At 47.7% G+C, this 17087-nt stretch overlaps 1 protein-coding gene across 4 annotated transcripts in view; it reads right to left on the bottom strand.

Annotated features, from left to right (window-relative positions):
• The window catches only part of NF2 (NF2, moesin-ezrin-radixin like (MERLIN) tumor suppressor), a 74697-nt gene that overhangs the window by 43893 nt on the left and 13717 nt on the right, over window positions 1-17087 (bottom strand). For all 4 annotated transcript variants that reach the window (XM_019977419.2, XM_019977420.2, XM_019977417.2 and 1 more), the window contains exons 2-3: window positions 2606-2731; window positions 587-709 (exon numbers count right to left, since the gene is read on the bottom strand). In XM_019977419.2, the coding sequence (XP_019832978.1) occupies window positions 587-709; window positions 2606-2731 (249 nt within the window). The remainder of the gene's footprint in view (window positions 1-586; window positions 710-2605; window positions 2732-17087) is intronic.

Raw genomic sequence — 17087 nt, 5'->3', positions numbered from 1 at the left:
TCAGTGGAACAGCAACTTACAGGATGGCCACCGTGCACTCAGTGAGCCTTGCCTTAAAGAGGCTCACAATCTTGGAGTGGAAAATAAATGGAAAATAAGACAACCCTGGACAAACAGTGGCTTGAAGCCTGATGAATCTCAAGTGTCGGTGGAATGCTGAAGTCCCAGCTTCATGAGAGTGAATTTTGAACTTTTGGTAGAACTCCTTTTTGCAAGACTCTCTGTTCAGACTTCCAGGGCAACTACCTAGTACTTTTAAGTTAGTGGGGAAGAAAACGGGATCCCTCTCCAAAGAGATGGATCTAGTGAGGGAGCTGCTGCCGGCATGGGTTCTTTCGCCATCACACTTCCGCAATTTCATCTGATATCAATTCTCATCGCTCAAGCAGAGTTCTGTCCTGAAGCTTGTTTTTTCATGACAGAACCAGAGGGACTGGCTTTCCAGAGGGAGAAAGAGTTTTCAGGACGTGGAGGCATGTGTGGTCAACACAGAGGGGTCAGCCCAGACTGCCTCTGTGGCCACGCCTCTGGGGGGGTGGGTGGAGTGGGTACTTTTAGGATCGGTGGGTAGCATGGAAAGGGGTACCTGCAGGAAGAATAAGTGTTGCGTGATCTCCTGAACCAGCTCTTCCTCGGCATTCTCAGGGTAAAATTTGGCCAGAAAGTGAAAGGTGACCGGCTCTTCCTTTGAGACATCATGATCCAGCACCTGTGGGATCGCAGAGCGAAAGGAAAACAAGCTAGGTTGGCCCCTGTCCCTCCCGGGGCCACCATCAAAGAACCTTCTGCAGGGAGTGTATAAACATTGTTCTCCCTTCTAAATTCGTCACATTCCCCAAGGGTTGTGATTCTACAGTTTGAAGCATTCACAGAGCCACCTATAACAGGAGGTGATGTTCACTCACATGGCGTCTCTGAACCAAATGAATCAATACCCCCAAGTGGTGAGTGGAGCTAAGAATATTAAGGCACCAATGTTTTCAAGGCTGCAGAGATAGCTAACAACTAGAAATTTATAACCTGAGGGTCTTAGGCACTATCCTTTATGGTAGGCTGAAGGTTTTTTAATTTTCTCAAGTCGTGGAATCTTCCTTTACTGTTTGGTCTGGCTGCCTACCTCCAGCATTTAAGTCCACAGTGGAATGGAGCTTAGAGATGATAAACTAGACCTCTGTCGAATCATCTCATCATTAACTGAGCAACAAGAGGTGAAACCTGTCCATCGGGGCAACCCTGTGTTTCAAGGAACCTCTAGAGAGGCCCCCATGAACTACTTGAGCACAGCCAGTAAACCACGCGGCCTTTAATCTTCTAACAATTCCATCCACCCACTGGAAAGCTTGAGCCATCTGCTCTCCAGAATGAATTTCATCTCAGGACATAAACATGCCATGTGACAGGCTACAAGGCTCCATTAACATGTGTCATAATTTATTTCTTTTGAGCAGCAGGCTCCATGGCTCCTGAGGCCCCCCAGTCTAATATCCATTTGGCCGACACTCAGGTACGACTGCAAATTTACTTTGCCGAGAGCCATAAAATGATACCAGTGGTTCTGCTGCCTTTGGTGGGTAACCCTCCAGGCTCCTGCCCAAATTCCTGGCCTCGGTGCCTGAGAAATTAAAAATAAACCTGATCGGGGACGTTCATGATCGTTGGGAATTTCCACGTGAAATTTATAACCGGCAGCCATCCCAATGAGAAGATTCGGATTTACGTGCGTAAACACAATTTGAACACTTGGGTTCAGCATCAAACTGGTGAAAGACAGAAGGCCTGCACTGTTTATCATGCCAAGCAGCAGATAATAAGATGGGGTAAGCAACTGCAGGGAGTAATCTGGGCTAAGAATTCGACACTGACTCACTCTGAGATTTGGGGGTCTTTTAGGAGTTACTGACAAATACGTATGGCCCTGCTCTCAGCATCTTGGCGGTTAGGTAGGCAGGTAAGTAGGTGACAGTGTCTCTGTGCGCATATAAGAAGCCACGCAGAGGGTAGTTCCCCGAGGCAATATCCATTTCTGAGCCACATTAGAACTGCTGGGAGCCCAGACTCGTCCACCAGGCCTCAGAGGCCCCAGGAAGCACGAGAACAAAAGAGACATTCTTCCTTCACTGTGGGGACCAGGGCACTCCTTATTCCTTAGATCATGGTAATGAGTAAATTGAGTTGGGCCATGGTGTTTCTCAAAAAGACTTGAAAAAAATTCCCTAAAGAACACGAGCCCTGAGAAAATCTTTCAAAGACATAAATTGGGTGGGGGGGGAGGGAGAGAGAGATAATACAATAGTAATTTTTATTCACAAAGCCTGACTCCAGGCTCAGTCTACTGAACAGCATAAAGCCTGGAGCAATCAGGTGACATCCAATGACAAACGAAGAAGCCAGGAGTGGTGGCAGGTCAGTCCTGGGGGATTCTTCGGGCCTGGAGAGCAGAGGAGGGGCCTCCCCAGACCCACGTCCCACGTGACTTCCTCTGCGACCCGCCCCCTCTCTACTGTGCACCTGTAATGTTCCATGATGAGCAACAGGCTAGACACACACTCAGGGGAAATTCGGAGCCCACGCCAGCCCCACTAGTGTCCTCGGGGTCCAGGCCCACCTTCTTGTCCATCTTGAGCCAGGCCACGGTGTCCTTGATTGTGTACTGCAGGCCGAAGAACCAGGTTTCGCGAAGCCCCAGGGTCCGGCACACCAAGTCAAACAGGTCCTTCCCCTTCCACTTCATCTGCAAGGGAAGAACCCACAGGGGAGCTGGCTGAGCCAGAGTCGCAGTCCGCTCACAGGAAAAACCCTTTCCTCTGTGCCCCCTGCTCTCGGGTTCCGAAAGGTGGGGACGACGCTGAGATGGCTGGTGAGCACAGAATTCCTAAATAATTGTGAAGCTTCCTGCACAAAACCATGAGTGGGAAAATACCAATTAGAGCTTAATGGCTTAATCGCTGCAAAGCATACACAATACCTCCCTTGGACAGTTCCTTTCAGATCTTAATATCCCCAAAGCTGCTAATTTTGGAAAGCTGGTAAACAGCATCCTCATTTAGGAGAGTCGAGCTTCTCCAGTTAACCCGGGGTGAGCTCCCAGGGACATCCATTTCCTCGATATTTTACTGTCAATCTTCTTTTTAATCACGACTCTGCCCTTCGATACAAGGCTAGCTTTTTAAAATGTAAAGACAAGTTTTACTAGATATTTTTAAAAGCAATATAGGGGAGGAAGTTATAATCAAAGTCACAAATCAGGAGGAAAAGGCACCATCAGAGACCAGCCAGCAAAATCACAGTCTCCCCCCGTAACGATGTGTAACGGAGGCTGTAGGGGAAAGGGTCCCACCTATACTCACACAGCAATTTCACAGGAAACCCAGGGAACAAACAGACAGGAATACACTGCTGTGTGCTAATTCCACAGTGTTCCCTTAGAAGGACCTGAAGCAATGGCTGCTAAACCCTTTTTCTCTGCTCTTCAATCTTATGGCTGGAAAAGTAGGTTCAATATCATAATAGGGGAAGAAAATGCCCAGCAGCTTAGTAAATGTTGCCACCTTGTGGCTCTCCAGTTATATCACCCAGGATGTTCCCACATTACTCCTTAGCAGCCCCTCGCCCAGACCCCAGCGGCCCCCAAGTATCAGGTGGACATTCAAACGGACACCCGGGTACATGGATGAGTGTAAGCCATATCATGGAGATCAATGGTCACAGATGGTGGATTCAAATACTACGAGGTCACCAAACATCAGAAGAGCAAGGACACCGGACTTCAGAGGGGCGTCTGTTCTTCTCCTGCCCTCATGAAAGAAATCTCCACCCAAGGTCCTGGCATATTCCAGATGTATGATGAAAAAGCACTGGGGAAAATTTCAGGTTCAGAGACTTCTTATAAAAGAAGGAAAAAAAGAAAAAAACAAGCAAGACCTCTAAGATTCAATTCGTTTCTGCTAAGACCTGACTCTAACAGAGGGCGTTTCAAGCAGGATTTTTCTATTTTTAATGTATGTGAGTGGACAGTGTGTTCCCTACAAGGAACTCAACGGTACATCCTGGTCTGTACTGTCAACATCAATAGAGCAAAGGAGCAGCCTACACGGAAGGACACCAAAGGCAGCACAGGGCCTTTCCTGGTGGTCCAGTGGTTAAGAATCCACCTTCAAATGCAGGGGAAGTGGGTTCGAACCCTGGTCCGGGAACTAAGATCCCACGTGCCACTGAGCAACTGAGCCCTGTCGCCATAACCAAAGATCCCGCTTTCAGCAACTACGCCCTGATGCAGCCAGATAAATACTCAGCAGACAAGGGGTGGAGGTGCGGGTTGGCGTCTGTCCCTCACGGGGGCCGTTTCTCCAAATGTCCCTCTAGCTCTGCCCCTGTGCCCACTCTGGGAACTCAGTGGGGCCCCAGCGCCACCCCAGAGGTGGAGGTCTTTACTAGTAATGCTTGTTGGCACATCTGTGTCCCAGCCTGACTTCAGGACAAAGGGCTTTTTAATTCACGGCAGGTTTTTCTAATTCCCACTGGCAGACTTTACCGAAGAAATGTTATTTTGGAAAACTAGGAGCTTCAGAACGCCGATGATCCTCTTGTCTCTATTTTAAGCCGGCACATAGTATATAAATTATAAATGACTACCTTGCTACCAGATAACGTAACGCTTAAGAGCAGACATTAACTTGGAGCAGTGGAACACCCGGCGGCCCAGAAGATCAAGGTGAAGGCGCCCCGTCCGCCATAGCTCACAGCCGCGGCAGGGAGGGTTCTGGCAGGCACGGGCTGTCTGCTGCGGGGTGTGCGCTGCGTCCTAACCCCCGAGAGGATGCTGACTGGATCTCCTGACTTGGGAGCTTAAATCCTCAAACACAATCTCCTATCAAGGTATTCCTTCTACCTCTTTGTTTCCAAAATGCAAAACTATCTCTGCTGAAGGCAGAGACAATGTCTTTGTTCCCATGGGGCTTGCAATGAGAGGTGTTGGGGGGGGGGGAGGGGTGGCTCTCACACTGACTCAGAATGCCTGTCTTGAATTTTCAACTTTGACTCTAAGAACTAAATGTAGGATGTCAAATTGGAAACGAGTCTGAGTCATTAATTACCTACTGCAGACCTGTCCCCTTCTTGTATAAATAAGGAGACCTTCCTTGGCAGCCTGCTACAGCAGACATGGGCTGTTTTCTTAATGGTCTAAGGTAGGCAAACCGTCCCCAGATCACCTCTTTTTCTGCTCTGTGGGGTTTCCTTTTGGCTTGCTCTCTTACCAGCACTCCCCAGCCATCTTTTCCAGTAAATGACTGGGGTCTTAACACTCTTCTCCCACCTTAAATAAAACCTGTTCTTGGAAGGGCCAGATATTATTCCTTTATAGCTCAAGGTAAATTAAAGTCTCTGCTTCCTCTTATCTAATCTTTTTTTTTTTTTTGGCGGCACCACGCGGCTCATGGTTTCTCAGCTCTTGGACCTAGGATCGAACCTAGGCCATGGCAGTGAAAGCCCAGAATCCTAACCTAACTAAGCCAGCAGCGAACCCCCCGCCCCGTCCTCTGAGCTGATCTTTCAGCAGACACCGCAGAGCATTCTATGTGTCCAGCAACATTAGACACTCAAAATGCTGGAGGCATGTTCCCCGCCAGAGACTCAAGCAGGGACCCACGTGGGGAAAAGCGTTAAAGAACCCAGGAGAATTAGTTAAAGGAGGAAAGGCGATACATCTCAAAACAAACAAATGTCCTGATCTCTACAAAGAAATGCAGGTCATCTGGCAGAGGTGAAACAAGACAGCCTGAACTTGGGGGGGGTGTGGAGGGGACCACCCAAAGACCCTCAGGCAGACGGATAATGGGATCGGACTTGCATTCTAGAGTGCACACTGACAATATGGTGGAGAATGGGTTGGAGCAAGTGTGAGTCTCTCAGTCGTGTCTGATTCTTTTCAGACCCCATAGACTATAGCCCAGCAGGCTCCTCTGTCCATGGGATTCTCTAGGCAAGAATATTGGAGTGGATGGCCATTCCCTCTCCGGGGGATCTTCCCGACCCAGGGATCGAGCCTGGGTTTCCTGCATTTGCAGGCAGAGTCTTTACTGTCTGAGCCACCAGGGAAACCCAAAGGAGACTGGAATCAAGAAAGCCAGAAGGGAGGACAACTCCCACCTAGAGAAAGGCAAGTGGGAAGGAGAGGAAGGCTGAGAACTGGAGAAGCGTTGAGAGAAACACCTGAATTTCTGGGTTTGAGCATCAGGTGGTCCCAGGAAAGGAGGGCTGGAAGATGGGAGAAGCAGGAGCAGCCAATTTTGAGCGAAACAGATGAGTAATTAAGTTCTAGACAAAGTAAAGCTCAACTAAGATGCCCAAGGAAACCAGGTGGAGGTGTCCTAAATACATCCGATTTTGTCTCCGCTCTATTTATAAAATAAAGTGTTCTATTCTTAAGTCATTAAGAGTCTCTCTTGGGTTACACCTAACCTCCAGCGTGCTGTTACCTACATGAGGTTGCACTTTTCAACATGCCTTCCCCCAAAGTTGGCGGGCAGCCTGCTGAGTCCTCCTAATGTGGGTTTCTACTTCTTCACAGACGAGAATCATTGCTCACAGTTGCTCCCAGCGGTTCTCAGGACACCCTGCAGAAGGGAGGTCTTGGGTTGTGATGGGGCGTCCCTGGACTCGCCAGCACGTGACCACACCTGCCTCTAGTTCCGTTGCTGGCCCACAGAGCCGGTGGGCGCCTCAGAACAGGAGCGACACCGGTCATCTCTCCACTCCCCATGGCGCCCGCCGAGTGTGTACACACAAGACGTGGCTGTGCGACAGGACACACTTGACCACTTAAAAAACCCTTGGCTCCAAAAAAAAGGAAAAGCCCTTGACTCTGGACTTCTCTGGTGGTTAAGACTCCATGTTTCTAAGGCAGTGGACGTGGGTTTGATCCCTGGTTGGGAAACTAAGATCCCACACGCCCTATGGTGTGGCCAAAAAAACCCTTGAGGCTCAAAAGTGTAAAGCAAAAATGAACTGTTCATCCACTCCTTCAACAAACATTTAGAGAACACAAGTTGTGTCCAAGCACCAGATGAGGTACAGGAGGTTAATGAGGAACAGAAGACAGTCTCTGCTCTCAGAGAACAGGCCCGGAGCGGGAACCTGTCAGGAACAGGTGATCATTCCTCTCACCCTGCACACAGGTCAGCTCCCGGTGTAGCTGTCAGCGCTACCGCACTGTGAGGGCCCATGACAGGGACATCGGGGGCAGGAAGGGACCCTCTACCTGGGAGGGCTGAGAAACTGCATCTGAGCAGGTGGAAAAGGGAAGCCAAGTGAGGACCAGACTTGGGGAAGGAGGAGTGAGCAGCGAAGTGTGTGACAGGCAGAGGGAAGAGCACTTGGGAAGGTCTAGAGGCCAAACAGCTTAGACGGTCCTTGCAGGAAACGACAGTATTGTAGTTCAGTGTGGCTGGGGAACACTTGCGATGCCAAACTTTCAACTATCGTCTAAAACCAATTCTTCAGGGACTTCCCTGGTGGGCCAGTGGTTAAGACTTCCCCTTCCAGTGCAGAGGGTGTGGGTTTGATCCCTGGTTGGGGAGGTAAGATCCCACACGGCTCGAGGCCGAAACATTGGAACATGATATTGTAATATAAGTAATATTGTCACAAATTTGATGAACACTTTAATAAATAAACAAACCAATTCTTTGTCACCTAACCCTGCCTGTCTCGTGAACCACAGAAAGTTATCCGAGAGGCTGTTTTCTGGTTTCTCCCTGCAATGGAACATGACTTGTACCCATTCTTCATGCACAGGAGAGAAATTAAACCATTACACAAGATGGATGCCTCTGGAGATTCGAGCTTAATTCTTTCCAGGAACCAGCCTCCAAGGCAGAGAGAAACCATGGTTATCTAACCTCGGTATGAATCTCTTCGCTGCCACCGTGTAACCTTCGGCAAGTTATTGAACTTCCCTGTGCTCTGCAATGGGGATAATGAACAGAACCTGTCTTAGCAGATTGATCTCAGGATTAAGTGCACTGATACATTTTAAAAGCCTGAGAAGGCGCTGCAGTAAATACTCAATAAAAGGGGGTGATTACTCATTCTAACCCCGCCTCTTCTCCTTACATTCGCAAGTGGCATCGTTTAAAGCCTCCCAGTCGTGTTCCACTCCACGGGTGATGGATGGCAAATCAGGAAGGGCACCATCAATTCTCATCGCGCTAACCACGCCATCACTCACTTGACAAACATTTATTGAGCACCCACTACGTCCTCGTCACTGCGCTCGGCCCCAGGGATAAATGAGGGATCCGGGACAAGACGCTGTCCCTGCTCATGGCTGACGGGGAAGACAGGTGAATGGAGGAGGAAAGTGCAACCTGGCAAATGCTCACAGAACCGAGGACTCGAGGGGACATAGCTCAGGCCTGGGGGTCTGGTGGGGAGAGAGGGGCCTTCCGGGGAAGATGCTGGGTCTGAGCTGGGTCTCCAAAGCCAGGCGGTAGTTGGTCCTCTGATACAGGAATGGGGGGGGAGGGGGTCGTGCCAGCCGGAGGGAACAGCACGTCTGCGGCTCGGGTCCAAGCTGTTGCAAAGGGAAGGAATGTTCTCTGCGCTCTTCTGGTGTCTGAGAGGCAACGTGGCTGTCCTGTCTGCAGTACTGAATGTTCAGTGCGGTACTGAGCATGCGGCTGCAGCTCCGCCTGTGACGGCTCACTCCCTCCTCGGCCCACCGGGGCCTGGGTCGTTCAGTCACTGTTTCCCAGCCTCCCCCCAGCAAGACCTGCCAGGTCTCTAAGGAGCCATGACCAGTTGGATGAGTCTCTTATTTATTCATTTATTTTAATATTTATTTGGCTGCAGCATGCAAACTCTTAGTTGTGGCATGTAGGGTCTAGTTCTCCGACCAGGGATCAAACCCAGGCCCCCTGCCTTGGGAATGCCAAGTCTTAGCCACTGGGCCATCAGGGAAGTCCCTTTTTTTTTTTTTTTTAAATTAAAACATTTCCTCTTCTGACACCTGCTAGAACATAAGTCTTTCAGGCTTTGCACTTATGGGCCCTTCTTTTGGGAGGGTTTGCCATTTTTCCCAGATTGCCAGAAAGAGAACAGCTCCTTGGGCTGATGGATGGATTTGCTTGAATCCATCTCTTCCTCCTGAAGGGACGTGTCCCACTGCCTCCCCTCAGCCTAGGGAAGAGGAGGCAGGGGCTCACTTGCAGAAAGAAGAGGGGTGGTGGAGGGAGTGAGAAAGGCCGTTTGTGGGAAGGAGCAGGGCTCTGGACTCCATGGCGTGTGGGCTCCAGCCTCATCCTTCAGATGCCCGTGGTGAGCAGGGTAGCTGGCAGGGAGCCAGGGTGCCCGGTGCGTCGTGCTGCGTCCTGGCCGTGCGCTCACATTACTTTAACGGGCTGCAGTGCTATTTCCCAGATCCACCCCGCACCTCCATCAGAGATGGATATGTATGAACTTTATAAACAGGACTAAGTGCTGTCAGCTTGTTATTTTTGGTAGGGGCTGAATTTATGAGCTCTACCCAGAGTGAAGTGCTTGTCATTTATCAACCTTGAATGGTTTAAGGAAATAGCGCTAAGCACTTACGGCTCCATGGCGGAGGACGTAGCGGGAATGCAGCACGTTTCCTGCTGTTGGAAGCAACTGGCACCAATAACCTATGGGGCTGATCGGGGTCTATTAACTGGGGAAACGTTAACACAAATCCACGACCTCTTCTTACAACGGGCCAGGTTTAGACTGACAGTCCCAAAACGACGACTTGGTTTCTGGGCTTTGGCAGACATGGAGTCGTCTTTCTCCCACTGCTCTCTTTAATCCCTTGTGCCTGCTGCAGACAACCACGCAGGGTGCGTGGAAAGCCAGACACGACACAGGAAGAGGCCACAGACAGAAAAGGGCAGACTTTCCCGAAGAAACAGAACTGAGTTTGACTGCCATGGGTGAGATGTCTGAGAATTAGAAGACACTTCAGCTTTACAGAAAAGACTCAAGCCTGGAGAAGCTGGCAGAGAGGTGACACCCCGTTTCATAGATGTCAGGGGACAGAGTGATCAGCCACCCAAGGGAGGCTATTCGACTGGCTGTCTACTCCACAGAAGACGACAGAGAACCAAGGGACCTGGCATTCACTTATCAGGGTTTCTCCTAATTAGCTCACGAGCTGCCCCAGCATTTGCTGTAAAAACTGTCAAAAGGTTGGATCCTTTACAGACAGAGCAACAGAAGGAACGGCACCTCCCAGGGCTCAGGACACGTGCCACATGTTTGCCATGGTTTCGGGAACACAGAGCCAGAAGGGCTGTGACCTCTCTCAATGCTCATCCCTAAATGATCTCTGCCCTAAATGACAGCTGCCCCATAAGAACCGAGGCAGAGAACAGTTGACAATCTAAGACACTGCCGTACCAGATCCAAACCTAAGTACGACTTTTATTTGTCTGTTTTGAAAAAAAAAAAAAACAGATGCCAGGGACTTCCCTGCTGGTCTAGTGGTTAAGACTCTGAGCTCCCAATGCAGAAGGCATGGGTTCGATCCCTGGTCATGGAACTAGATCCCACACGCTGCAACCAAGAGTTCGCATGGAGCAACTAGGACCCAGCATCGCCAAATAAATAAATATTAAAATTTAAAAAGCCCAACACCTCCGTTTAGCAGATGTACATGGGGAGAGCTATAAAGATGATATTGCTGCGCAGTAGTGAATAATGAGTTCCAGTAAAATCTATCCTGGTTTGCAGACTTCCCTGATGGTCCAGTGCTTAAGACTCCATGCTCCCAATGCAGGGGGCATAGGTTTAATCCCTGGTCAGGGAACCAAGACCCCACATGCCATATGGTCTGGCAAAACGAAAAAAAAAAAAAAAAAACCCACCAGGCTGGTATCTCATGTCTGTGTTCCCTATCATGGTGAGGACACATCACTCCCCCTTTTTTCTGAGATGTCTTAAAAAACACTGTATTTTTAAAGAGATGATTTTGCTCAACTGTAGACTAATGTGTTTTGAGCAGATCTAAGCTGGGCTTTCCTAGTGGCTCAGTGGTAAAGAATCCACCTGCCAATGCAGGAGACTCAAGAGACCTGGGTTCAGTCCCAGGGTCAGGAAGATCCCCTGGAGGAAGAAATGGCAACCCACTCCAGTATTCTTGGCTGGAAAATCCCATGGACAGAGGAGCCTGGCAGGCTATATAGTACATGGTGTCACGAAAGAGTCAGACATGACTTAGTGATAAACAACAACAAAGCTAGGCCAGGCTAAGCTACGATTCCCTGGGCTAGGTTAATTAAATGCATCCTCAACTCTGATATTTTCCACTTGTTGTTCAGTCACTGAGTCACGTCTGACTCTTTCCAACCCCAGGGACTATAGCACACCAAATTCCTTTGTCCTCCACTACCTCCCAGAGTTTGCTGAACTTCATGTCCTTTGAGTTAGTGATGCTATCTAACCATCTCATCCTCTGCTGTCCCCTTCTCCTTTTGCCTTTCATCTTTCCAAGCAGCAGGGTCTTTTCCAATGAGTTGGCTAGGACACACCACTCCTACTCAGCCATTATTTCTGAGGGAAAAGGGGAAACAGGATTTTAGCCAAAAAAGAATTGTATCTCTGCTCTGTACCAATCATGACCCCCGAATCCCTTATCTTGATCTGTGCAAAATTACACAAACCTGAAACCGCCCTTATGCAAAACAAACGTTTCAGCTGTCATCTTGCCCTGTCGGTTTCTGCCACAGTCAACCACAGCAAGTAATCTTCCTCTCCCGGTCCTCCGATCATTGCTGTTAATATGCCCAATCTATCTAAATTATTGGTTTCAAGGCCCTCCACCAATTACCTCCTCTCTTTTCCAACCAACTGCCCCGCCTTGTGACAAGGCAGCCTGTGTTCTCCCAGCTCAGCACAACCTATATGCTTCCATTTTCCCACAGTCAGACCTTTCTCAGGTCCCTTCCTTATCTCATCAGTCTCCTTCCCCAGCATATAACACCAGATACGTGAGTTAATATGCAGTTTTGTTGCTTTAGTTGCGAACTTGTGTCCAACTCTTTTGAGACTGCGTGGACTGTAGCCCGCCATGCTCCTCTGTCCGTGGTGTAGAATAAAAAAAAAGAATACCAGGATGGGTTGCCATTTCCTTCTCCAGGGTATCTTCCTGGATCAGGGATGGAACCTGTGTCTCCTACATTGCAGGTGGATTCTTTACCACTAAGCCACTCGGGAAATCCAATATGCACTTCAGATCAGATCAGATCAGTCGCTCAGTCGTGTCCGACTCTTTGCGACCCCACGAATCACAGCACGCCAGGCCTCCCTGTCCATCACCAACTCCCGGAGTTCACTCAGACTCATGTCCATCGATTCAGTGATGCCATCCAGCCATCTCATCCTCTGTCGCCCCCTTCTCTTCCTGCCCCCAGTCCCTCCCACATCAGGGTCTTTTCCAATGAGTCAACTCTTCGCATGAGGTGGCCAAAGTACTGGAGTTTCAGCTTTAGCATCATTCCTTCCAAAGAAATCCCATGGCTGATCTCCTTCAGATTGGACTGGTTGGATCTCCTTGCAGTCCAAGGGACTCTCAAGAGTCTTCTCCAACACCGCAGTTCAAAAGCATCAATTCTTTGGCGCTCAGCCTTCTTCACAGTCCAACTCTCACATCCATACATGACCACTGGAAAAACCATAGCCTTGACTAGACGGACCTTTGTTGGCAAAGTAATGTCTCTGCTTTTGAATATGCTATCTAGGTTGGTCATAACTTTCCTTCCAAGGAGTAAGCGTCTTTTAATTTCATGGCTGCAGTCACCATCTGCAGTGATTTTGGAGCCCCAAAAAATAAAGTCTGACACTGTTTCCACTGTTTCCCCATCTATTTCCCATGAAGTGATGGGACTGGATGCCATGATCTTCGTTTTCTGAAAGTTGAGCTTTAAGCCAACTTTTTCACTCTCCACTTTCACTTTCATCAAGAGACTTTTGAGTTCCTCTTCACTTTCTGCCATAAGGGTGGTGTCATCTGCATATCTGAGGTTATTGATATTTCTCCCGGCAATCTTGATTCCAGCTTGTGTTTCTTCCAGTCCAGCGTTTCTCATGATGTACTCTGCATATAAGTTAAATAAGCAGGGTGATAATATACAGCCTTGACATACTCCTTTTCCTATTTGGAACCAGTCTGTTGTTCCATGTCCAGTTCTTTTTTTTTTTTCTTTTATTATTATTTTTTTAATTTTATTTTTAAACTTTACAATATTGTATTGGTTTTGCCAATTATTGAAATGAATCCTCCACAGGTATACATGTGTTCCCCATCCTGAACCCTCCTCCCTCCTACCTCCCCATACCATCCCTCTGGGTCATCCCAGTGCACCAGCCCCAAGCATCCAGTATCCTGCATCGAACCTGGACTGGCGACTCATTCCATATATGATATTATACGTATTTCAATGCCATTCTCCCAAATCATCCCACCCTCTCCCTCTCCCAAAGAGGCCAAAAGACTGTTCTATACATCAGTGTCTCTTTTGCTGTCTTGTATACAGGGTTATTGTTACCATCTTTCTAAATTCCATATATATGCGTTAGTATACTGTATTGGTGTTTGTCCTTCTGGCTTACTTCACTCTGTATAATAGGCTCCAGTTTCATCCACCTCATTAGAACTGATTCAAATGTATTCTTTTTAATGGCTGAGTAATACTCCATTGTGTATATGTACCACAGCTTTCTTATCCATTCATCTGCTGATGGACATCTAGGTTGCTTCCATGTCCTGGCTATTATAAACAGTGCTGCGATGAACACTGGGGTACACGTGCTCTTTCAATTCTGGTTTCCTTGGTGTGTATGCCCAGCAGTGGGATTGCTGGATCATAAGGAAGTTCTATATCCAGTTTTTTAAGGAATCTCCACACTGTTCTCCATAGTGGCTGTACTAGTTTGCATTCCCACCAACAGTGTAAGAGGGTTCCCTTTTCTCCACACCCTCTCCAGCATTTATTGCTTGTAGACTTTTGGATCGCAGCCATTCTGACTGGCCCATGTCCAGTTCTAACTGTTGCTTCCTGACCTACATATAGGTTTCTCAAGAGGCAGGTCAGCTGGTCTGGTATTCCCATCTCTTTCACAATTTTCCACAGTTTATTGTGATCCACACAGTCAAAGGCTTTGGCATAGTCAATAAAGCAGAAATAGATGTTTTTCTGGAACTCTCTTGCTTTTTCCATGATCCAGCGGATGTTGGCAATTTGATCTCTGGTTCCTCTGCCTTTTCTAAAACCAGCTGGAACATCAGGAAGTTCACAGTTCACGTATTGCTGAAGCCTGGCTTGGAGAATTTTGAGCATTACTTTACTAGCGTGTGAGATGAATGCAATTGTGCAGTAGGTTGAGCATTCTTTGGCATTGCCTTTCTTTGGGATTGGAATGAAAACTGACCTTTTCCAGTCCTGTGGCCACTGCTGAGTCTTCCAAATTTGCTGGCATATTGAGTGCAGCACTTTCACAGCATCATCTTTCAAGATTTGAAAGAGCTCAACTGGAATTCCATCAGCTCCACTAGCTTTGTTCTAGTGATGCTTTCTAAGGCCCACTTGACTTCACATTCCAGGATGTCTGGCTCTAGGTCAGTGGTCACACCATTGTGATTATCTGGGTCGTGAAGATCTTTTCTGTACAGTTCTGTGTATTCTTGCCACCTCTTCTTAATATCTTCTGCTTCTGTTAGGTCCATAGCATTTCTGTCCTTTATCGAGCCCATCTTTGCATGAAATGTTCCTTTGGTATCTCTAATCTTCTTGAAGAGATCTCTAGTCTTTCCCATTCTGTTGTTTTCCTCTATTTCTTTGCATTGATCGCTGAAGAAGGCTTTCTTATCTCTTCTTGCACTTACATACATGGAAAAATTGGGTTATCTGTCTTTCCCCAAGATTCCTGCTTTTCCTATAGTTCTGCAGATCATAAACTCCTTGAAGGCAACAGCTAACACACACACATACACATTCTCTCTCTCTCTCTCTCCTCTCTCTCTCTCTCTCTCTCGCTCGCTCGCTCTCTCTCTCTCTCTCTCTCTCTCTCTCTTTTTCTCTAAATCTCCTGGGACCCAAGCAAGTACTGCATAATTGATTTGTGGCCACTTCACAAACGCTTGTGGTTGGCTGATGATGTTGATATAATGGTGATGACACCTGGGTCAGGCTTCTGAGCAGAACAATCTCCTAGGTAATGACTGCAATGAAGCAAGAATTTATGATGCTCCTTATTAAAATTCTAATTGCATAATTGGGCCTGAAGGTATATATCCCTCCGCCCGCCTTTGGTGACATGTACTGATCTCCTCTCTCTAAAAATACCTTGCCAAGGAAATCTAAATCTCAAAGAGCCAACCAAGAAAAATTTCCTCAGAACAAGAGATGAGTAGGAAACAGATCGCATCACCTTAGGGAGCCACAAAAAGGAGGCTTTAAACTCTAAGGAGTCTTTCAAAACAAAATGAATTGTAGTCCTCGTTTTTTTTTGTGGGGGTGGAGGGTGGGGGGTGGGGTGCAGGGAGAACAGTCCTTAAGTTTGCAGCTTCTGGCATGCTTCCTGCTTTAGTGGAGACAGGTTCTGGCAGCAACCATGAGCCCAGAAAGGGAAGCCAAGTCCTAAACTGCCCTCTCTGGGAGACCTCCTAGCGGTCCAGTGGTTAAGACTCGGAGCTGCTAATGCAGTGGGTACAGGTTCGATCCTTGGTCAGGGAACTAGGATCCCACACGCTGTGCGACCCAACCAAAAGATATTTAAAACAAAACAAACCCAAACTCCACCCTCAACCACCCACAACCATGGGTGAGCCACTCGGCTCAACTGGGCCTTGATTTCTTCATCTGTCAATCTCTCATGGCCCCCATGCAAGGCTTAGATTTCATGACGCCATGAAAAAAGAGGGCTTGAAGCTTTGAAAGCCAGCTGACAGATGACAAAGCAAAAAGAATCAGTAGTTTATATGCTATAAAAGCAGTACAGTCCTCCCAAAGCAAAGAAGACCGTCTCTGTCTTTGGAATTTAGCTCACAACATGAGGGCAATCACAGCCTTGTCAAACAACTATAAAACTCCCAACCTGCTGTGCTGGGAAGGTCACTTAAACTCTCTGGGTCTCGGCTTCCACAATCGTCAAGTGGGCTTTCAGGATTAACACCCCCCGAGTCTATGAGATTCAGATGGTTTTGTATAAACCATGGAGTACTTTTTTTGCTACTATAATAAATTTTCTTTTAATCCTTTAACTTTCCATTCTGTATCTTAAAATCATTTTCGGAAATGTCAATGACACTTAACAGTTAATTTCTGTGCTGTTGCTACATTCTTTTCCCTTACTCAGGTTCTGTCATTGCGATCATGTTCTTTACTCCTAATAATCAGGAGCTGTCTTATAATAATGAACTCGCTAGTGTAACAAAAATTGTCATTTATCATGCTAATGAAAAATAGAAGCTTTTTAGCACCAAGCTTGCCGTTGATATTCAGCAGTTATCAATGATTACAAACGCTTCCAACAACCGAGAATAAGAACTCTATGGAGAGCTACGGAGAAGGCAATGGCACCCCACTCCAGTGTTCTTGCCTGGAGAATCCCAGGGACGGGGAGCCTGGTGGGCTGCCGTCTATGGGGTCGCACAGAGTCAGACACGACTGAGCAACTTCACTTTCACTTTTCACTTTCATGCATTGGAGAAGGAATGGCAACCCACTCCAGTGTTCTTGCCTGGAGAATCCCAGGGACAGGGGAGCCTGGTGGGCTGCCGTCTATGGGGTCGCACAGAGTCGGGCACGGCAAGCGACTTAGCAGCAGCATGGAGAGCTACGAATAGGAAACAACAGGAAATCCAATGCCAGTGGCACAAAGCTCAATTTCAAATGCCTGAACATGAAGTGAGATGAACAGACTTAGACATCGCCCATGACCAAGTGTTACGCAACTCATGCCCTGGTCTCTGCAAAAACTGTAGTTTATATTTAAAAGTGCGCTTCTTCAAAAAAAAAAAAAAGCTATCAACACAAGAGAGCTAAAGCATTATGCGTTTATGCAAACCATCTCAAGTA

The sequence above is a fragment of the Bos indicus genome, chromosome 17 (genome assembly GCF_029378745.1).
Source record: "Bos indicus isolate NIAB-ARS_2022 breed Sahiwal x Tharparkar chromosome 17, NIAB-ARS_B.indTharparkar_mat_pri_1.0, whole genome shotgun sequence".
Lineage (NCBI taxonomy): Eukaryota > Metazoa > Chordata > Mammalia > Artiodactyla > Bovidae > Bos > Bos indicus.
This window is presented reverse-complemented; position numbering and strand designations above follow the sequence as displayed.